The sequence below is a fragment of the Plectrocnemia conspersa genome, unplaced genomic scaffold (assembly GCF_051122295.1).
Source record: "Plectrocnemia conspersa isolate PC_06_02 unplaced genomic scaffold, ASM5112229v1 ptg000001l, whole genome shotgun sequence".
NCBI classification, from domain to species: domain Eukaryota; kingdom Metazoa; phylum Arthropoda; class Insecta; order Trichoptera; family Polycentropodidae; genus Plectrocnemia; species Plectrocnemia conspersa.
In genome coordinates, this window is record NW_028277165.1 from 18,515,566 (window position 1) to 18,538,581 (window position 23,016).

General features: G+C 30.5%; 3 protein-coding genes and 1 long non-coding RNA gene across 7 annotated transcripts; 3 read left to right on the forward strand and 1 right to left on the reverse strand.

Moving 5' to 3' along the window:
* The first annotated feature begins 1,429 nt into the window (after positions 1–1,429).
* On the forward strand, positions 1,430–4,607 carry Ahcy (adenosylhomocysteinase). The gene is made up of 4 exons (XM_088189400.1): positions 1,430–1,531; positions 2,809–2,999; positions 3,393–3,545; positions 3,619–4,607. Exons 1-4 carry the CDS (start codon positions 1,507–1,509, stop codon positions 4,543–4,545), a joined length of 1,296 nt encoding a protein of 431 aa, XP_088045526.1. The 5' UTR covers positions 1,430–1,506; the 3' UTR covers positions 4,546–4,607.
* A 928-nt stretch (positions 4,608–5,535) lies between these two features.
* On the reverse strand, positions 5,536–8,065 carry LOC148239058 (eukaryotic translation initiation factor 2-alpha kinase 1-like). Of its 3 annotated transcripts, none has more exons than XM_088185531.1 (4): positions 7,796–8,065; positions 7,586–7,673; positions 5,995–7,217; positions 5,536–5,923 (listed from the first exon to the last, which is right to left on the reverse strand). In XM_088185531.1, exons 2-4 carry the CDS (start codon positions 7,647–7,649, stop codon positions 5,567–5,569), a joined length of 1,644 nt encoding a protein of 547 aa, XP_088041657.1. In that variant the 5' UTR covers positions 7,650–7,673; positions 7,796–8,065; the 3' UTR covers positions 5,536–5,566. The 3 variants fall into 3 exon arrangements, with proteins under 3 accessions (XP_088041657.1, XP_088043280.1, XP_088042426.1); XM_088187154.1 differs by having other exon boundaries at positions 7,560–7,673; positions 7,796–7,888; XM_088186300.1 differs by having other exon boundaries at positions 5,995–7,508; positions 7,796–7,866.
* Positions 8,066–10,049: 1,984 nt separating this feature from the next.
* Dlic (dynein light intermediate chain) lies at positions 10,050–17,403 on the forward strand. The gene is made up of 8 exons (XM_088188274.1): positions 10,050–10,203; positions 14,648–14,838; positions 14,908–15,111; positions 15,174–15,391; positions 15,629–15,858; positions 15,916–16,027; positions 16,100–16,300; positions 17,036–17,403. The coding sequence occupies exons 1-8, from the start codon at positions 10,124–10,126 to the stop codon at positions 17,321–17,323; spliced, it is 1,524 nt and encodes a 507-aa protein (XP_088044400.1). The 5' UTR covers positions 10,050–10,123; the 3' UTR covers positions 17,324–17,403.
* A 4,110-nt stretch (positions 17,404–21,513) lies between these two features.
* Positions 21,514–22,785, forward strand: LOC148239060 (uncharacterized). 2 transcript variants are annotated; one of them, XR_015811025.1, is made up of 2 exons: positions 21,514–21,606; positions 21,744–22,785. It is a non-coding gene; the product is annotated as an uncharacterized LOC148239060 (long non-coding RNA). The 2 variants fall into 2 exon arrangements; XR_015810940.1 differs by having other exon boundaries at positions 21,518–21,629.
* The last annotated feature ends 231 nt before the right edge of the window (positions 22,786–23,016 follow it).

The following is a 23,016-nucleotide window of genomic DNA, read 5'->3' on the forward strand; positions in this document are numbered from 1 at the left end:
GTATTGAAATATTTTGTTATAAATTGTAGCATTTCATCGATTCCTTGATATCATAGGTATAATTTGTAAGTTTGTCACTTTCATTTTTGTAGCAAAAATTATTCAGAGTGTATTATATGCGAGCCAAAGCTTTTTGGTTATGTATTTGTTATTTTTTATCCTATCCGCCTATCGTCTTTTCTTGTGAATCCAACAAAAACCCTATTTTTCATTTAAAAAATATTATCTCTTTCACACGAAAATTCTAAGAACAAAAAGCTTACCAAATTGTATTTATTTCCCTTTGCTGCCCTCAGATCGGTGGTTCGCGTAACAGGAGTATCAACAAGACGAACTTCTTTTTTTTTAAGCGAAATAATTAATTTACTTTCTTTTTGCTGTTCTCAACTGGTCGATAATCCGCATAGCAGAAGTAACGACAAGTATACATATATTATTAATCCGAAGGGTTTTTTTGTGTTTCGTTTCGACTTTTTATAAAAGTTTAGTTTCCAGAAAGTTATTATATGAAATTGATATTTTTTTGAGTGAATTGATTGGTTTACCTCTTTTTACACTCTAACTGATTGGTAGTTCGCATAATATGAGTATCGACAAGTGTTAATATATTCGTAATCCTAAATGATTTTTTTGTGCTTTATTTAAACTTCCAAAGTTTCTATAAGTTTTCAAAAAATTATCGATGAATGCAAAATATTCCCATTTAGTAGTATATGATTTTGCCTCCAAATATCTTAACGATATTAATTCCAATGAATAATTTTCAGAAACAATCAGTTGCAAAAATCAGGCAATGACATTAATTCAAGATCTCATGACAGCTTCGAGTTTAGATACATCTAAAAAATAAATTATGAATATAATCTTATACCGAATATGGATATTGCGTTAAAAATAATTTTAACATTTCACTGTAGCCATTGCTGAAAGAGACTTCAGTTAAATTAAAATAAAAAAACTATTAAAAATCTTTATATGAAATTTTATCAATTGAGCATGATTTTGCAAAACAAATTGATTTTAATAAAACAATTGATGAATTTGCTTCTACAAAAGCATGAAAAATAAAACTTTCAAGGTAAGAGTAAACGATTTTATTTCTATTGTAATATATTATATTTTTTTGAGCAAGTGAGTTTTAATCACCGAAAAATTGTAAATCAAATAACTAAAAATGTTTTGATATTCTAATTTTTGTTATGTACCGATCTCAAATATGTTTTCATACCTTTTTAGTTGTAGACTGTTCAACAAAATATTCCGGTAACTGTATAAAATATAATTTTAACTATAAGATAAGTTAAAAAATAATATCAAAATATTTGTAATTTTGCATTCAATCCAGCATCTATATTTAAAGCTTAGCAAACGTATTGTTATGGCCAAAGTTAAAAGAGTCTTAATTCCATGTGCCGTTCGATTTGACTTCACTTGCTTTCCGCGTGTCGTCGCAGTTCGCGGTTTCAATCATTTATACCGGCATTTTCGTTCTCCATAACTATTAAAATGGCAAAAGTACCCTGCAAAGTGGGTAAGTAACGTTTATTTAGCGTTAACATCAAGCGAACATTTTTTACATATTTTTTTAGTATAAAGCACATTTCCCTAAGCTATAAAAATAACGATTATAAACGGTTGATCAAGACCTAAAATATATTTTTATTATCGCAATATCCGCGAATTACTAAAAATATTTCATTAGTCATGTTTAATTATCACATGGCATTATTTCAGGAACTAATATTATAGCAATCGTTTTGGATGCACTAAGTGATCATAATTTTCATCCAAAGACTAAAGAAAGAGTTGGCATCATAATTAAATTCAATAATCACCTTGAAAATTATGATACGTACATAAAAAAAATACATACATATATTATATATATGTTTTAGAGGTATATGAGTATATATATTTATATATATATATATATATTTATAGTATTTCATTGCGATTAAGACTTATTGCTAAATATTTCGGCAGTGATGCACCTGCTGTTATCACGAATTTTCTAAACTTACGTTTCACTACCGAAATATTAAACAGTGAGGCTTTAAAATATGGTTGTATATTCAACAGAAAAATATTAATATTCCTTCAAATCTAATGGTAAGGAATAAGTTGTACTGGTAAATTCCAACTTTGGGTGCCTCACATTTCGCATCACAAATTCCAGCATTTTTGATGCCTTATTAAAAATATTGACCACATAGGAATTTAAATTCAAGTTATTATTAATCATAATGCACTTATAGTTTTACAATAAAATGATTCCTTTTTATTATTCTTATGAGATCCTGGGCTTTAGCTTTCTAGAAAAATTTACAGCAATAATGAATGGAAAAAGATTTACCAAAACTCGTTTTTTAAAGATAAGAAATCATTCATATTTTTAATATAACATTTTGAAATCAGTATATGTCCTATATTAACAAAATAAACAGTAGTGGGCCAAAATTTTATCCTTGTAACAATCCGGAGCATACATAAACAATAAATTGTCAATGATTCTCCAGTAGTTACGAAAGAACCTCGTTAAGGCATGAGAAAACCTGAGATATATATTTTTAGTATTCATTTCAGAGATTTTTTCATCTTTATGTGAATGTTAATAAATTATATAATGCTTGTGTTTATTTTTAAGAAAACTATTTTGAACATACCTTACTGTATTTCTCATGAAAACATTTATCAATTATGACATACATTAATTATGTTAGTCATTCATCCATACAATTTTTGAACATACTATGTGTAATTTAATTCATTATTTTTATTCAATATAATTTAAACGTTGTGGTTTTTCAGCTGATATGTCCTTAGCCGAATGGGGGCGTAAGGAAATTATCATGTCCGAGAACGAAATGCCCGGCTTAATGGCATGCAGAAGAAAATACGGGCCGATGCAAATCCTTAAGGGAGCACGTATCGCCGGGTGCCTTCATATGACCATCCAAACAGCATGCTTGATTGAAACCTTGAAAGAACTCGGGGCCGAGGTATTATGTCAATAAATCATTCTTATCTTTATATGCCTTATATATAGTACGTACGTATACATATATGTTACAATGACTAAATTAAAATACTGATATTATATTTTCATTCAAATTTAAATACTGAAATTATATTTATATTCGCAACGTAATAAGATCATAGGTCACCGACCCACAAAATCTTCAGTGGTAACAATGAAATTATAATAATAATATTCATTTGCGTCATAGTTTTATCAGCTTCCTAAAATTTTATAATAATATTTTTATATAAAAAATATGTTTATCATCTTCGCTATAAACAACAGTTTCATAATTGGTATTTATTTTTTCTGGACGATAGTGACGGTTTAAAGTAGTATTAATTAGCGTTAACGATAATTGCAAATATTTTAGGTTCAATGGTCAAGTTGTAACATCTTCAGCACACAAGACCAAGCAGCGGCAGCAATCGCCGCTGCTGGTATTCCAGTATATGCATGGAAAGGCGAAACCGAAGAGGAATATCTCTGGTGCATCGAACAAACATTAGTCTTCGCTGATGGCCAAGTAATTCCATTGATAATTTGATTATTCGATACGAATCAAAGGCATATATTATATAATAATTGTATGTTTCCAGCCGCTCAATATGATTTTGGACGACGGTGGCGATCTAACGAATTTGGTGCACACGAAATTCCCTCAATATTTACCAGGAATCAAAGGAATATCGGAAGAGACGACCACAGGCGTTCACAATCTATACAAAATGTTGAAAAATGGCTCGCTTAAAGTACCCGCTATTAATGTAAACGACTCCGTGACTAAGAGCAAGTTTGATAATCTCTACGGATGCAGGGAATCGTTGGTGGACGGTATCAAGCGAGCCACCGACGTAATGATCGCCGGAAAGGTTTGCGTCGTCGCCGGCTACGGAGATGTAGGCAAAGGTTGCGCTCATTCTTTGAAGAGTTTCGGCGGACGTGTTCTAGTCACAGAAATTGACCCGATTAACGCTCTCCAAGCCGCCATGGAAGGATTCGAAGTCACCACCATGGAAGAAGCATCCAAAGAAGCACAAATATACGTAACGGCTACCGGCTGCGAGGACATCATCACCGGAGAACATTTTAAGAACATGAGGAACGACAGTATCGTGTGCAATATTGGACACTTTGACTGTGAAATTGACGTCGCTTGGTTGGAAAAGAATGCCATCAAGGATAATATCAAACCTCAAGTGGACCGTTACAAGATGAAGAATGGCAATCACATCATCGTGTTGGCCGAGGGTCGCTTGGTTAATTTGGGATGCGCTACTGGACACTCTTCGTTTGTGATGTCGAACTCGTTCACCAATCAAGTTCTGGCTCAGATCGAACTGTGGACTAAGCCTCAGGAATATCCACTGGGAGTTTTCGTTTTGCCCAAGAAATTAGACGAAGAGGTCGCCAGACTGCATTTAGATCACTTGGGAGTGAAACTTACCACCTTGACTCCGAAACAATCCACCTACCTCAATGTTCCTGTTGAAGGACCATTCAAACCAGACATTTACCGCTATTAATAAATTAAGACTTGATCATGAGACTTTACTACTTTTGACACAATAAAAAAACTGCATAAAAACATATTTTATTTAATCCTATTTACCAAATTTTTAGTATTCGTATTTTTTTATAGGTTCATAGATCATGAAATACAATATTGCACATAATAGGTTTTTTATAGGCTCATAGATCATAAAATATATTATTAGTCATGACTGTATGTAGTAAAATAAATAATTTAACATCTCTTGTAGCCAAACTTCATGCCAGTATGAGTTGCATACAAGAATTTCAAAGATGAGAGCTGCAATAATTTTTTTTCGAAAGAAGCAAAAACATTGTTTATTATAAATTATATTCACATAAATATATTTTGTATAGAATTGAGTTTGTCGATTATGTCCAGCTTTGCCAGGCATTTGAAGTCTGGCTTGTAATTTGTAGGGGGCTGTAAACGGCAACTCTGTAAAGTGTTGATTCATGCAAAATGCACCAATTCAATTCTATAACACCAATAATCTAAAGTCGGCAAGCAGCTTTTCTTAAGATGGGGTACCTTGATTCTGGAACAAGTTTCCAAAATTCTATTGGAGGGGTAGATGTCTTGTGATGTATTTTCAAGACGAGATCTTCTTGAATTTCTACTAGTCCTATTTCTCCAGCTGCCCAATTAAGAAATCGGAAATCCATAGCTGATCAAGTCCACTTTAAATGGATTAATAAAGAATGAGATAGTATGATATAAATTCATCAAATCTACCAATAATTATTTTAACTTAATTACATCACAGGTGCTTTATGATTCATGATTAATGATAAGCTATAACGAGATCTTCGTGCAAGGACGATGAAAGAAGAGGTACAACATATCAGTAGTATATTAGGTAGCAAGATTATTGTTGACCTCTAGAGATCAATCCAGATGAAGTACAAAATATCAATAATCATATATTAAATAGTAAAAAAAAATTTTTTTTTTTAAATTTACTATGAAAGAAAACATAACATCCATAGGAAAAATATTTATTATAAATCATATTATTGATTGATATTAAGTTTATAATTCAATAACTCCTTCAATCGTTTTATTTCTTCGTCTTTAGCTTGTATAATTTTATCTTTAAAAGATAATTCTTTTTGAAGAGTGAAAATAATGTCATCTTTATTCTCTTTCAACGTTTTCAGTATATTCAACAATTCATCACTATCCAACCTCTCTTCTACGTTATCTTCGACCAATTTGCTTATAATCTGAGCTAATTTTGGATGATTTGCTGTGACATTCGCTGGTATATGACCCTTACGCAAGAGTTCAAAAGTTTTTACTTTCTCCATGTCAGTTCCTAACGACTGAATCAGTTCCAATAATATTAAACCGATGCTATAAAGATCATTCTGAAAGAAAATCGATTTTATTAGAGCAAATAAATATTGAATAAAATGATTATAACTAAATCGTAACATACCTTTACATGACATTGTCCACCGAGTTGTTCCGGTGCGGCATACATACAAGTCCCAGAAGCTGGAATATGATAGGCTCGTTGCAACGGACAAGCCAATCCGAAATCACCCACTTTGATATTCAAATTATCGCTTTCTTCTTTACTTACGAATATATTCGTCGGTTTTAAATCATGATGAACAATTCTCAAACTATGAATATAGTTAATACCTTTAACCAGTTGTACAAATATTGATAGTGATTTTTTTATATCCAACATATCTTTGTTAATCATTTGCATACTGTTTAAATAATTATTATTTCTATCGTCTAACCACGTTTTTAGAGTTTTATCGCAAAATTCCATTTGGATGTACAGAGTAGCCCATTGAAGATTGACAGATCCGATTTGTTTCACGTTTGAGTTTCTACTTAATTTACATATCGCTCTACACTCCTCTATCGTTTCTGTGCTGTATTCATAGCTTTTATTTTTTTCAAAATATCTGCAGCTTGACTTGGTGTCTTCGAACAATACCTCAAACTCACTATCATCCTTCGACAAATAGCTATCACTCTCTTCAAAATTACTATCGCTGTTATTATTGGCGCTATCGTTTATTTTTTGAAGTTTATTCATCTCGTTTTGGAAGAACGGTTCTAACCAAGCCGCCTTATATGGAACTATATTCTGATGAGACAGACTAGCAAATGTCTTGACTTCGTCGAAATGCTTCGATACCGAATTAATGTCTTTTGCACGTATATGAATCTTTTTAATAGCATAATCTATCTTGTCCAAACTATTTCTAGCTTTATAAACTTGTCCGAAACCACCGCCAGCTATATAACATAGTTCTTCAAAGTCTTTGCAATACCGAGACCATAAATGTTGTGATATAGATTCTATAGGCCAGGATGTCTGGAATTTAAACGGCAGTTCTGAATCACTGGTTACGTTCACCAACTGGTTTAATGCCATTTGATACTGTGATCTCATTTCTTCAAATTCGTTTTTCGAATAAGTCTCATCCAACAATTGCATCTGATACAACTTTTTGCAAATATAGTCATATAAAGTAGTAGCTTTTTGTGTATCTTTTTCCATGTAAAAACATAATTGCTTTACTAAAGATTGTACCAAAAGACTAATAGGTGTGGTTACGGTAGGCCTAGTTGGAATTGCATTATTGCCGGCACCTATAAATTCTATCGTTTCCGAGAATTTTTCTTCTATTGGTGATCCTAAAAAGAAAAATAAATTATCTAAAATGTATAAAATAATATATCTATGTAAATGTTCTAAAAAAAAAACATTTTAATATCAAAATGTGCATTGATTCAATCACAAGCTATTAATCTTAGAAAAATAGGCGAACATATACATATTACAAATATAGAAATAATTACAACCCACTTGAAAATAAATACTAAATACATACTTCCCTTAATTAAACAGCGAACCCTTTGGATCCTTTGTCACTCAATACGAACTAATACGAATACAAATAAATAAATAAACCATCTATCCCACCCCTGTATATCAAATCAAAACATATTTTTTTAAATAGAAAATAAATCGAATACATTGATTTTAAAAACATCATGGACACCTTTATCAAATGATTCAACCGTGCACAGATCATCCCAATCGACGATGTCGTTTTCCAGCGTCATGTTTATTCCAAAACGATAATAAACCTGAAAGGCAAAAACATTTTTAAAATCATATCAGGGATTATCTTAGTCACAATCCACACAGGTATTGTCGATGATAACAATGACGGTTTCTGTTATTGTTATGTGATAAAATATAATCTCACCCATATATTTATTGCAACATTGCGTCACTAAATGTCAATCTGACTATTGACAGACCTTTCGTGTTCTTTCTAGAACGTATGATTTTGGTCCATAGTATATAATTATTGACCATTCTCTTTTCTTCTTATTTAATATAAAAAATATGTCGGCAAAATCAACACTGTAGGGGGCTTGTTTATATTTATATAAATATTTCCTTAGATTTCATTATGGCCAAAATTTGTCGGCACCTGATAACACGGGCGTAGCGGATTTCCCTCTCTACTGGCAATCTTTGGCGCGTTCGTACGCACACCATCGCTCGCTTTTGCCCCGCCCCGTATATTTACTAACATGTAACTTCACTAGTTCCCAATAAAAGACTACTTCAGCAGCTCAAACTTTGTCTAATTGCCTTTGTCACTAAAATACTTTTGAAACGAGAAACTAGATGTTTATGTTCTTTTCCTATATTTTCATTCTAAATCAAAATAATCAACATCAAAAATATGTTTGATATTACTGCTGTAGACTGCAAGAAATTAACACTTCAGCTGACAATACGTGATGTTATTTATATTTAATAAATTATTGACTCGATTACATAAAAGCGTAAAAGCTTATTAAGAAATCATTTTAAACGCAGTAAGCAATATATTGTTTATATCCAAGTTTAAGAATACCTGCGTTTTATAAATTCAATCACTTGTTCCATATAAATATAAACACAATGGAATATCGTGTATTTCAGTCGAAAACATTTGCCTAAACAAAAGTACGCTTTAAATCTCCATATATTAAAACTGTTAAATAACCCAAAGTGAAAAAAAACTATACTAAACTAAACATTTTTATTAAGTAACATTAGATATATCATACGTGAATTTGCAGTGTCAAAAACGAAGTAAAAATATAACTATGACACAGAAGACGCAGTGGAAGAGTTAATACATATAATTCAAGCTTCCATTAATGCACGTGTCCTTTTTATGATTATATCTCAATAATGGGATTGCTTACTGATCGGGCTCAACAGAAACTAAACTTCACATTTGTCATTGTCATGAGCATTAAGTTTATCACTGCTGCCACGAAAGGCCAAATTTTACGCACCTGGAACTCTTACAATAGATATTATACGTTCTAAGATATGATGGCAGTACTATTTTTCTTCTTTAAGCTTTTTTTGTATTAACACTATCTATAGTTGCGACTTGTTTTAATGTATACATGCCCTTCCAGTTATAAAAGTTGGTAATATGTTCAACACTCTTGTGGTGTGAAGACAGAATCGCTGAAATGTTATTCCAATCGTTGCATCCATTCTGAATGAAACTTGTACTTGAACTTGTGTTTTCGCTAAATACAACAACATAAACAACAGCAGCAACAGAAAACTTTATCGGTTCATACAGAATACTGGAGATATTTACGGTAAACTTCATCTCCATTTGAAAATTTCCCTTTATAATGTACAACTGAAAACTTTCTTTTTTTCCACCTAAATTTATTTCTTGCTCACTTGTTTTGGCCTATTTCCAACCAGAAGAGTTTTTATTTTGTCTTTATTTATTGGTAAGTCTTCCCAAGAAGCAGAATCTAAATAAACTATGTTTACACTTATTTCAATTATTTTCGAGCATTTATTTTGATCACGTTATCTTTGGAGTATCCACTGCTCGGCTGTTAACTTCTTTATCTTTGTCTAGTAGGCCTATATCGTTATATTTTTCTGAGGTTAAAATTAATGCCCAAGCAATTTCAAGAGAACTTTTTGAAGGAGGTAGATTTTTTTCAATAGACCTGTTTAATTTGGATAGGTATATTTCTCTATTCACTTTTATTTTTATTACGATCAATTATGTAAAGAAAAACATTTATTAAAACATATTAAGCATTGAAAATGGGTTAATTGAATTTAGTGTTGAGCAATTACTAGAAACTTTAGAATAGATTTTAATGAAGATGTGTGTGATATGGATCAAGATCTACTTACGAAAATTCGATTTTTGAAGAAATTGTAGTGAAGAAATAGTACGATGATTTTTTTTGAAGTGCAAAAATATCTCCAAAACTGAATGAGGATATATTTTGTATTTTATTATTATTAATGTTACATTGATAATAAAAAAGTAGCTAATAAAGTTATAAATTAAAAGATATATAATAATATTAATTAAGGTAATTGTATTTGATGAAATTTGCGCAATTGAAAATTTCGCTCCTCCTGCGACGTCACATCCGTAAGATAACGAGCGTTGTCTATGGTCGAGCATAGACGAGAACTACAGTTACGAGCGCCTCGGAGCGACCGAGAGGCCCCGGCGGCGGTTGAGGCACGGTGCGAGATGCATGTCGCTGGCCGCGCACCCGCCGGGCCTGCGCCCTCCGGCGCGTCCCCAGCCCCGGCCGCCAAGGACAATCTCTGGTCAGTGGCCCCCTGGCCGCCCCCGCCCTAACCTTATATGTCACGGGATGACTCACTGCCGCACTCACTGACAGCCGTCCATACGTGGATAATTTTCACACGAACGCCTATTGTACTATACTAAATAATGTGCTTACGTCTGCGACTTTCTCAGGCGCATCCGTGCCGAATATCTCATCGAACGGTTGACAGATATTTTTTACTATATGAAATAAGGTTAATATTAAACATATCCATATACAGCCAGTCTTCTACTTACGTGCATCGTATAAACATATTCATTAGCAATAGAATACAAGTGTTGATTAAAAATACCGTAGTTTTTTTTTAGGTATTTGTAATTTTTAAACAAAAAATTCAATAGTTACTGCTCCAATTTTTCCATTATGGCCAAAAAGCATAAGAAAACACGTTATTAGCACCAAACTAAAATCATTGCCAAATAATTATATTTATGAATAAACATTCGTTAGTTAATCAGTTCGAAAATTTGTTTGAATTAAGTTTAAAAAAAAAGTACAGTAATCTGAATTGATATCGTATTTCTATAAATAAATTACTTCTCAATAGTGGAATAAAAAATATTAATTATATTTTATTACTATGATAATAAAGGTTAATGCATGAATTTAAATGTTATCAATTTTCAAATTGTAGATTATTATTATTATTTTTAAAATTGAAATATTAAAAGATTTTTAATTAATTGTATTTCGTAACATTGCGACGAGTTAAACACTTGATAAAAAAGGAGGCAAAGACACATATTGGGTTGTAGAGCCAGTAAAAAAAATTGGTTAACATATAATTTTTCTGTCCTGTTATTAAGTTTTTCCGAAATCATTTATAAATTCTGAAATAAGTTCAATAAGTTATGTATGTTCAGTTTTAATTGATAACCTTCCATCTTCTGGCAGCTGAGGGATTCCTCTCTTGAAGAATTCTTGGGATTCAAATGGATTTGGCAAGAGTTCAAATCTGGTAAATATACATAATTAAGAGAGTTCTGAAAAGCTCTAAACAAATGATACTCTGAAGGTGCAAGCTCCGAACTATACGGTGAACACACTAATACATCCCAGCCAAATTGCATCTTTTAGTTTGGCCAATTGTTAGCAGTACTTTGTGGAATTGATAGTTTCGTTCGGTAGCAGCAGCTTGTAACGCCCTTTCAATCCCACCAGATATCTTTCGTCTAACGTTGTATTGAATTTATTTTTCATCGCCAGTGATGAGTTATTCAAGAAAAACTTGTTTTCATTTTTCATCAACAAATTTTTATCGCTCAATTGATGTGGCACCCAACTACCAAGCTTCTTGACCACCTTGAGTTTTTGTAAATATCTCGAATCAGTAGTGGCAATGATGATGAAGATCTTGGACTTACTTAAATGTCGATCGCCATCATTCATGATCTGCGGTGACAAGTCGTCTGGCATGAGATACATTTTAGACATAAAAAATTAAATAATCTCTAAATCTCCGAAACTACTTTCTGTACGTCAAATCATTTACAGCATCGGTTCACATACAGCACATTTTTTTTTCAAAAATTGTGATATATTTTTTCATTGTTTGTAGTAAAATAGCAACATCAAATTTTCTAAATAAAAAGTAATATTTTCGTGCATCAACTTAATAACTGTACAAAAAATAGATGATACACCACCGAGCTGAGAAAATGAGACAAATATATGTTACAACCTATTATGTAAGACTCTTGAAATTACAAGTTATCTCTTGAGAAGTCATATAACCTCAATCTGTCGACATATATCTTGCTTGCATTTTATATCTCATCATCCTAACAAGAAAATCTTAATGAAGCGTCTTGTTTGCTATAAACATGATTGATACATTTCAATGTTGTTGTTTTTTGGCTGTTTTCCAAATTTTAATTTTATATGTCCATATTGGCTTAAAAATAGTTTTGTACAGTAACAGATTGTTTCTTAACTGTCACAAGACCGAAATATTTTTAATCGAGTTTAGAATGAGACCATGCTATGCCTTTTTGTCATTGTCTATGCACGTACACAAACGCATTTCATACTCGGACTCGATGATGTCAAGCACGCGGGTACTTCTTGAACGTTCGCAATAAAACACAATATAATTTTTTACATTTTTTCCTTTACAAATGATTTAAAAAAGTAAATGATAAAAAAAATATCTATAAAAATAAACCTAAATTACTTAAAATAAAACAATATAAAAATATAACACAATAATAATAAATTTAAAAAAATTCTAAATGCCGAGCAATCTGGGCATGTTATTACTTGATGCAGTTGACACACAGCTCTGTGACGAGCAACCCTTCACACATACATACAACACAACACCTTAAAAATCGAGATCCGATTCATCGGAATCATTATATCTTTCGGCCATCACTATAAATATTATTTAAACTAAAGCTAGCTTATTAAAAATTTTACCGAAGTAAAAATATTAAGCATACTTGTTAAGTTGAAAAATAATTGAGAAGTCCAGAAATATTCTGTGCTTCGACGTACTCTCCCGACAACAGGCAAACAAATACTGACGCACGATTGAAACACTGTCTGATGCATGCATCCGAGTGTTAGGCACCTTGCCCTATCTCTCTCGTTCTCACACACACGAATCCGTGCGAGAGAAAAGGGGATATACTCACCCATCTCTCTCTTGCGAAATTCTCTGATAAAGCGGTATAGCATGGGTGCGTGCAAGTTAATGACAGTTGAGATTCCAGACTGATATGCCAGCACATTTTATGGAGTTTTATTCCCAGTTGTTTTCTTTTCGCTCAGATATGTGTCCGTTGTGTAAGTCACATATCCAGATGCTTACCTACTGCAATTTATAAATATTAGCATCCTGAGTGCAGTCATACCTCGATTTGCGCGGTAGATATGTTCCATGAAATTTCGCATAAATTGAAGCATAGAACACAAAAATAGATGATAAGTTACTAAAAATAAAAATCCACATAAATCGATACTTGGAACTTCATACAAAATTGCATACATCGAACATATAATATTATTTATAAATTACAATAACTATGTACTCGAAAATATTACATAACAATTCTTTATAATATACATAACTTAAAATGGGATAACAAATATAATATTTCTCTTCGTTGATGCTGTATTCTAATGTACCTGTTGTTTCCTTAGAATTGGTTTAAAATTCAGAGGCGGGGCAAAATTTAGTCAGTCACTGGTAGTTTTTTAATATATAACCTGTTACCATTTTTTGTGTTTTATTTTTATTAACTGTGTAAAACGGATACCTCGTAAATCGAGATATAGGTGTACTTTCAAAGGTTATGATGACATTTCACTGCTAGTGGGTCTTAATTTTATAATCCCGATTCCTGTGATTCACGTTTTAACAAGGTGACCTTTTTTTTAAGCTTCCGTGAACGAGAAAAAATGTCCGAGGTTAACTTTTTTTTTTAGTGCAATTTTTGAAAATCTCACTAATGAAAAAAATCTTTGAAAACAACACCCACTAGTCACTGCAAAATCTAAGAAAATGATGCCATAATTAAGTGTAACCATTTTCTCAAAGATCACTGGTTGTAAATTTTTTCACTACATTTTCAATAAATATTTTCATCATGCAACCTATATGTATATAATTTGTCCAATGCACATGCTAAATATATTAAATTGGATAATGATAATGCTTGTAGAGTCCAAAGCATAGCAATCTATTATATTAACTGTTGTGATGGAGAGAACATTTAGATTAAGTGAAGTGATATACATGTTCTGAATTACGTTTGAATTAATATGAAATCATTAAATTTTGTACTATAATATAAGCTCAATTATGCACTAAACTTTTTTATCAAGATTATGTATGGTATTAACCCTTTGTACATGTTCTATGGTTGATCTTTCATTGTTTTGCCATACCCCAGATAGTTATTTATATATTTTAATATATAACTGAAGAAATGATAAATAAAAAATATGATATTTATTTAATAAAAAAATTAATTTGATTTAATGTAAACAACTTCGAGAGAAAATAATAGCAATAAATTAAAGAGTACGAAATAAATAAACAAAACCAAAAATATTTTGTATTTATTTAATAAAAAGTATTGAGAGCCTCTGAATTGATATAAAACAATACCACAAAACCCAAATAATATATAATAATATCTAAAATAAATTAACGAAATTTAAAATTAAAAAAGTGTCAAAATATATTATTAAAACATAGTAACACAAAAAAGTAGTAAAATAAATAAACACAATTTAATGTTGATAATCACTGATTTGTTTCTATAATAAACTCTAAAGGTAATATAAAATAATAATATATACATAACAAAAATTATATACTAACAAATTAACAAATATGCATAAATTAATCAATGAATTATTTTACATTCATAAAAATTGCAATATAAATATTAATATAATCCAAATATTTACAGGTCTTCTATTCTAGAAGAAGTGCAAAACCAAGGAAACACCAAGCTTTCCACGTGCAAAAATGTGCTGGTTTTGGGAGACAACGAATCCGGAAAAACAACACTCGTCGCAAAGCTGCAGGGTGTTGAAGATCCGAAAAAAGGTTCCGGTTTAGAATATGCTTACATTGACGTGCGGGACGAATACAGAGATGGTAAACTGTTTATTATTTGATTTAATTCATAATACACGATATTGAATACTAATAATTTTCACCTTTCAGATCATACACGATTGAGTGTATGGGTCTTGGACGGCGATCCCGGTCATACGAATCTATTCAAATTTGCTTTAAACGAAAAAACATTCCCCCACACCCTTGTGATTCTCACCGTGGCGATGACCACGCCGTGGGGTCTATTGGATCAATTGCAGAGTTGGGCTTCGATTCTAGGAGATCACTTAGATAAATTGCCCATCACTAATGGTAAGTCTCAATAAGAATTCAGAAGAGTAAGTATGTCTTAATAATTATGAAATAATTATTAGATGAAAGACAAGATGCGAGACAGAGGTGTGTACGATCATGGCAACAATATACCGAACCCGGAGATGAAATGGAGCAAGCTAGCTCGCCGATGAAGAGGTCTTCGAGGAATCTGAACGATGAAATTGAACATAACATCGATAATGATGATGGAATGCCTTTGCCAGAATCGGTTTTAACTACAAATTTAGGATTGGATATTGTAGTCGTACTGACTAAGGTATTATATATATTTTTTAAAGTAAAATAAAAAATATACGGAAATTGGTTATTAAATTAGTTCTAAATAATCCGAAATTGAGAGTAATAACTTGATTTTATAGCACTTTACAACAACTCACCATATTAAAATGTTTTCTAAAATTACATTTAAATCCCTCCTACATTAATTGTTCTCAAAAATCATCATTAAATCATTAAAATTTGACTGAAAAAAACATTATTTTGTAATTTACAGACTGACTATATGACTACATTAGAAAAGGAGCATGATTATCGAGACGAACATTTCGACTTTATGCAACAGTGGATTAGACGGTTCTGTCTCCAATATGGTGCTGCGTTATTTTATACTAGTGCAAAAGAGGACAAAAACTGCGACCTTTTGTATAAATATCTCACTCATAAAATTTACAGCTTACCATTCAGAACACCAGCTCTCGTCGTAGAAAAAGATGCTGTTCTAATGTATGTATAAATATATTGTTTTTACTTTCAGGATAATGTCTATTTTATTTTTTACAGTCCAGCCGGATGGGACACTTTAAAGAAAATTAGTATTTTATATGAAAATATGCATACGTGCAAACCAGACGATTACTATAGGGATGTTATAATTCAGCCTGCAACTAGAAAGGTTAAATATAGTTTTAAGCGTATTTTTATTGTAATTGATGTTGTTTTTAAATACTTTTTATTTTAATAACAGAGTGGTTCTAATCGTGAAGCCGAAGTTCACGCAGAAGATGAGCAAACTTTCTTACAACGACAACTGGGAGCGTTACACGTAGGCGGCGGTTTGGCGCCGGGCGCTGCTGCCGGATCTCCGCACGCCCCTAGGGGCGAATCGCCGTTACGTTCCTCATCCCGTCAATCAGTTCAAATAAATTCACAAAGCTCTCCTAAAAAGGTATATAAAATAATTTGTAGGATATGGATTTATAGCATTACATGAATTTAGTCAAATTTAAAGCTATCTATTTGTTTTGACTGTACTGACTAATTCTCCATACTTACCAGTTGCAGTCAACCATTTTACAGCACAAAAATTCTGTGAAATTGCCTAACGGTGCATGTTGTTGCCGTAAACCAATTTAACCCCTTCCCGGTCATGTCTGAGTTAACTGAAATTTGAATTTTGTGAATTCTCATCTCAATAATCAGCTAATATCTCAAGAAAATTATCATAGCCTTTTTTTGTAAAAAACGAATTTCTACGAATATTTATAAATGTTTTACAACGGCTGCAAGTTTTTATGCTGCTGCATAAGAAAAAGTGGGTCTGTGCCAGACGTTTTTGAGTCATTTTTAAAATAGTACTGTGACCGGAAAATGATTAATCGGAAATTAGCTTGTTTTCATGCAATAATTATTCTCTAGTACATCCGATTGCTGAATATTAGTAGCAAACTAATAATTGATTCTAAGATTGTCCTGGTACTCGAATTATTTGAGCATGGAAAAATTGCATTGAAAATAAATGTAATAAATAGACTTTATAGCTTTTTTAGGAAGCTCTTTCAAAACTCTTATAGTATAGCCGAAGGGCTTTATTGGTATTCATGTTTTTTAATAATAAATACTACTTCATTATTACTATTTTTTAAAGAAAATTAATGTTAATTAATGTTTTTTCTTATTTTAGCTTGATAAAGTGTCTATGGCAAGCGCTTCTAACACTTTAGCCGGAGAAGGAGTGTTAGCAAACTTTTTCAATTCTCTTCTGTATAAAAAGACGGGTTCACCTGGAAGTGGCGGTGGTGCAAACGTTATGGGTCCCAATTCGCCTAGATCACCGGCAGCTACCGATGTACCAATTTCACCGACGCCTCCTGATAAAGCCGCTGTCAGATCAGACGCGGCTGCTGAATTAGACCGCCTCACAAAAGCGAAGAAGCTTTCCAGTATCGACTTAAATGCTTCCGAATGTTGATTTATATGTAAAAGTATTCTTTTTTATATTAGCTTCAGATATTTATGGTGGATACAATAAAAATGTGTTTTTAAAGAAAATGTATTAATTAAAGTAATAATGGAACTTTCATTAAAAGAAATAATTAAATCCTAATTAATAATCTTTATACATACGTACAGTGGTTTATTAAGCAGATTTCGAATTTATCTAGTCAGAAATGAAATTACAAACTTCAGATTAATGACTAATTTTTATTGAACTGTTTTAATTATATAGAGAAAATAATTAAGTTATTACATGCTTTTTCTTAAGAACATTATTAATTTAGTAATCATATTTTTTTAAAAAGCTGTTGTATATTGTTTTTGCTCTCACATAATATATCAGTAAAAAATTATAGCTATGTAACAGTGAAATTTATTATAAATTATGTTTCACTGTATATTAAAACTCATGAATGTCTTACTTCTAAATTACTTTTCTTATATGCGAATAACCTGTGATTATTTTTTATACATAAATATGTTATCTAATTACAACAGCGTGATTATATAAATTCTTTTGGTATGTTTTTTTTGTCACTTATATATTATAGTTATAAAATTTGCAAAATGACCATAATGCCAAATTGTGGTGTAATATCATTCATTATTATAAACAGCTTATATTAATTATATATACGTATTGAAAACAATATGATAAAATAGTAAAAATCGTAAGCAAGTCGATTGAAATTTGCACAATCTTTACGTACGAACGACATTTACTTGCTTACCTGCCTTTCGGGATGGGGGTTCTGCGAGTGATCTTCCGTGAAGACATGAGAGAAATGTGCAATGCATCCCCTGAAATTAAAAAGAATGCACAATAAAGTCTTTTTTTGTATATGTACAAACAATAAACTGAATGATAAAGACACACGCTTAGATTAAGATTAATATAAATAATATTCTTGTCATTGAATAATGTTCTTTCGGCGCTATAAGAACTATGCGATGTTATTTGAATTATATATGTTTAATAATCAACATTTCAAGCTTTGATTTGCATTTAGTCGTAAAGGACATATATTAATTTATTGAGATTTCATTGGTTAATGTTTCCTTGGTGTATTTGAGTATATGCCATTGTGAAACTTCTATTTTTTATTCTACTCGATCTTAATTATATTTAAAATTTTCTTTTAAAATCTTTTAGTAGATCTTCCGCAATCGAGTATTTGAATATTATACAATTTACTTATCTTCTTACTCCAAACTTTAGCTAACATCGGATCGATAACAAACTAATCATAAATGCGGTTAGACAATTCTGATAGGGTTTTAACGTTTTAATATGGACCGCTTATGACTTATTAATATACATATGTATAAATATATAAAAAAAATGTTTATATTTGTAAAGTTCATATCAATTAGATTGTTGGTACTGGGTTTTCAATAAGTAAGAGTATTACGTAATTGTTTATAATATTTTTAATACTGACCATATATATTTATAAATGTAAAAGTCATAGATTTGATACATTTTCTTATATTTATAAAAGTTTCATTATCATTTGTGTTTAATTTATTTTATAAATTACAAATTTGTTTCATCGAGCGTATCTTTACAGGTAATGAGATTTTATTTTTTAAAACATATAACATATCTTTCCAACATGTATTCCATCGAATGACTATAATTATATTTGCTTAGTGCAAATAAAAGTCTAAATCGTTTATAAGCTACGCATAACACAGCTAAATTTGCAAAGTTTAACTTGAGATCAACGATCATATGATTATTTGGTGTGCATTATAGTGCGAGTGCGTGGCAATTATGATTGAATATTTTACATTAATTTCGATATAGGTTTAATAGAATGTTTGTTGTATATTATTAGACTATATTTAAAATGTAACAGATCATTGTCGATTTTTTTAAATATTATTATAAATAAAATCCAACTATATTTTGATGCCATGGGTAAAATTTATTTCAAAAAATGAAAAAGAATAAAAAATATTTAAGGCTTTGTGATTAGCTTTAACTGGTGGCTTAGATTTGTTATTTTTACTATTTATTTTAAATGAAGCTTATATAGGTTAAAAAGTGGAGTTACATTTATTGATTTTCTCACATTGCTAAATTTAACCAATATTATGAACAGTTATTCTATTGAAATCTAATAGTTGAACTAGTAAACGCTATATCACATAGTTCTTTTGTGAACAACTATTATTTAATCGTAATAATTACAATACAATGTGACAGTATCTAAATGAAATACATAATTAAAATGTTATTTTAGAACAAGATGAGTTTTATTTATTGCCTGTTTTACTTTAACTATATTACATAAACAGAAAAGCAACATTGTGATTAACACTAAAAATATATATAAGACGTTTTTTAATTATTTTTAATAAATGTACATATATTTCATGAGTAAATAAAATTTAATAAAAGACATCTTCGTGTTATTGTTATTATATATTAATATTTTTGGAGCACATTTTTTTATTGAAAAATATTTTACTTTTTATACGTCAACAAATTTCACTTTGATACATGAGCTGCCATTAGCTTGCTGAAAAAATATGATAGCTAACAGTTGTTTTTTTATTAAATTTGTAAACTGTACTATTTGTCAATAAATACAATTATCTTACTAACAAAATGTGAGAAGATTATTCATATTAATTTTTATAGCCTACATTTTTTACATAATGATGTAAAGCTACGTTGGTATCATAAAGCGCCTTAATCGTTATTATTACTTAATTGGTACACAGTAAATGCTATGGGTCTAAATATTCAAAAGTCTCAATCGCTTCAGGATACACAGTACAGTTTGTATTTGGGATCAAACTTTTAATTTTTCTTTCCGAATGCATTTTAGATGTAAGGAATAAAATTTGACGAAATAGCGAATGATGCCAATTTGCTGAATGAAAATAAAAACTACAAGGAAACTAGAAATAAAAAAAGGAAATTACAATTTGGAGAAATAACTTAAAATGAAATATGTTTTTCTGTTGAACAAAATTTCGTAATAAACACTTACATGGTTATTTGTGATGCACTCACATTGAAAATATCTTTGATATGTGGCAAATACAATGATATTTAAAAGGATTTTGAACTATTTTTTAATTTTAAAACCAGTGACGCTGATTTCAATGAATGTGTTGATAAACTAATTACAAAATATAAAAAAAGACATTGACAAAGCTGTTCATTATATAGCATTTGTAAAAGAAAAAACATCACAAATCCTGTTGAGATGTATACAATTTTAATTTCAGGTTTGCAGTCGACATTTCTGAATGTGAAAGCATTTTGAATATCTTTTTGACTATACCCATTTGCAATGTAAGTGGTGAAGGTCGTTTTACGTATTGTATTGAAAAGAGTTATCTACGGAATTTGATAAGTTAATTGTATTTGAATAATTTATCGAAGATGTTGATCGAAAATGACGTTGTTCAAACGTTAGATTATGAATGAATTATCGATTCCATCTCTTAATTAAAAGCGAGAAAGTTCTCATTTAGTCTCAAATTCTTACTTTTTATTTATATAGTCTAATTTTTTACATTTTTTCTTAATAAATAATTATTGCAATATTTTTTAGTTATTTCTTTCATTGAAACGCCTTCAACATTAATATTGAAATGTTTGCGATTTAACCCTTTATAGGACACTTATTTTTGTTTTATTTACATCTTTTAAAAACGAATTAATATCTTTTTTATCGTTTTAGGCGGCAATATTCTAAATTAAATCAACTTTATATTAAATAGTAAACTGACCTAGCAATGTACGTTATCACGAGTGCTCTTGTAACATTAGGTTAATTATTAAAAAAAAAACATAGGAAAAATAAACCTTAATTTTGGTGGTATATACATGTACCACTTTGTTCAAGGTGTCCTATAAAGGACTAAATAAATTACAATGAGAGGTAATTTCTTATTTACATATACGTAGTATGAAAATGAATAAATTTTATGATGCTTTTTCCTCATTCGACAGCTAAAAACACAAAGGACGATAGGTTGTGTTTTAATTTTTTATTACATTAAATTTAACTTACCCTTGTAATTAATAATCGAATAATACAACGTGAAATTTATTATTAATAAGTAACTTTAATAAACTAAATTTATAATTTATAAATTATTATTGAATAAAAAATACTGATAAGAGAAACATATTTTTTTAGTATGGCAACACTACTACTGTCAACCAAACTTGACCAGCCTGTTCGCTGTCCTGCAGATTGGTCATATTTACTTCATATTCGCAAAATAATGGTATTTATAACAAGAAAATCTAAGTAATTAAAAACAATTAAATCAATATTATTTTTTATGATATTAATAAAAAGAGGTGCTTATAAAAAATCTACACATAAGCACTACGTTAATGACTTTTTTTATTATTTTTTCAGATATAATATTGCTAGAATTGCGCCATTATATGTCTTGTTATGGAATTAAACGATGACATTGAATTTAAAATGGAGACAGGCGAGGTTCAAAATGAAATTACTGTCGAAACTCTTGATATGAAATCGCATTACTTTCACGTGTCAAATTTAAACTTACTAAAACACGGCTTAGATTTGAATCAACCGGTCAACATTAAATCGGAACTATTAGACGACACTTATTTACATTTCAACGTGTATATTGATCCGGAAGGCGAATGTCCTGACGTGGATCCTCTTTCAGACCACAACTACGATAGAGCAAAGAAAGCGGAGCTTAAATGTAACAGTAGTAAAAAATTATCAAAAAAATTAACTCCAGAGGGAAGTATGGCTACGAATCAAAGCGACCCTTCGGATTTGTTCGACTGCGAGATTTGTAAAAAGACGTTTAATATGGCATACTTGCTAAAAAACCACATGAGAATTCATTACCCGAAGAAACGGTTCGGTTGCAATGTTTGCAATAAGACATTTGCGTTTTCGAACCATTTGAGGAATCATTATTTGATACACACCGGCGAAAAGAACTTCTCTTGTTCTGTGTGTCAAAAGATGTTCAGGCAAGAAGGTCATCTGTTAAATCATATTAGGACTCACTCGGGCATAAAAAAGTTTTCTTGCCCACTTTGCAACAAGCGGTTCACTCAGAACGTTCATATGAAGAGTCATCTGAAGACACACACGGGTGAAAAGAATTACGTCTGTCAAATTTGTCAGAAGCAGTTCACGCAGAGTGGACATTTGCAAATGCACATGACCGTGCATACGGGAGAGCGAAAGTATGAGTGCACTGAATGCGGACTGAAATTTAAACAGAGCGGACATTTGAAAAACCATCGGAAAACACACAAGCCAGAATCTAAATAAAACCAATAATATGATAATCAATTTTGCTATGTATTATATAGATATATTTATTTATTATGTATGTATAATATGTGTTTTAATGTGTCATCAGTAATGTTATATAAGTTACCAAATATATTTTTTTTTTAAGAAACAATATTTAATTATTTTATATTGTTACATTAATAATAATTAATAATTACAAAATTTCAGTGTCGTCATTTATTTTTGTATAGTAACCTTTGTTTGACTAAAGTGACACGACTTTTAATAATCCTATGCATATATAGTTATCTGATCTATTTTGTGGAATAATTAATAATAAGAAACTATATTTTTTTGATAGTAAATCTAATAGTTTAGTTATTGATTCCAGTTATTCTTT

Excerpts from the sequence above, each read along its gene's own strand:
- Ahcy (XM_088189400.1), top strand. The coding sequence starts at position 1,507 with ATGGCAAAAGTACCCTGCAAAGTGG. Across the intron at positions 3,000-3,392 it reads TGAAAGAACTCGGGGCCGAG|GTTCAATGGTCAAGTTGTAA; the intron begins GTATTATGTCAA and ends CAAATATTTTAG. Across the intron at positions 3,546-3,618 it reads TAGTCTTCGCTGATGGCCAA|CCGCTCAATATGATTTTGGA; the intron begins GTAATTCCATTG and ends GTATGTTTCCAG.
- LOC148239058 (XM_088185531.1), bottom strand. The coding sequence starts at position 7,649 with ATGACGCTGGAAAACGACATCGTCGATTGGGATGATCTGTGCACGGTT. Across the intron at positions 7,218-7,585 it reads GGTTGAATCATTTGATAAAG|GATCACCAATAGAAGAAAAA; the intron begins GTGTCCATGATG and ends TTTTCTTTTTAG. Across the intron at positions 5,924-5,994 it reads GTGGACAATGTCATGTAAAG|AATGATCTTTATAGCATCGG; the intron begins GTATGTTACGAT and ends ATTTTCTTTCAG.
- Dlic (XM_088188274.1), top strand. The coding sequence starts at position 10,124 with ATGCATGTCGCTGGCCGCGCACCCGCCGGGCCTGCGCCCTCCGGCGCG. Across the intron at positions 15,112-15,173 it reads TAAATTGCCCATCACTAATG|ATGAAAGACAAGATGCGAGA; the intron begins GTAAGTCTCAAT and ends AATAATTATTAG. Across the intron at positions 16,028-16,099 it reads TTCAGCCTGCAACTAGAAAG|AGTGGTTCTAATCGTGAAGC; the intron begins GTTAAATATAGT and ends TTTTAATAACAG.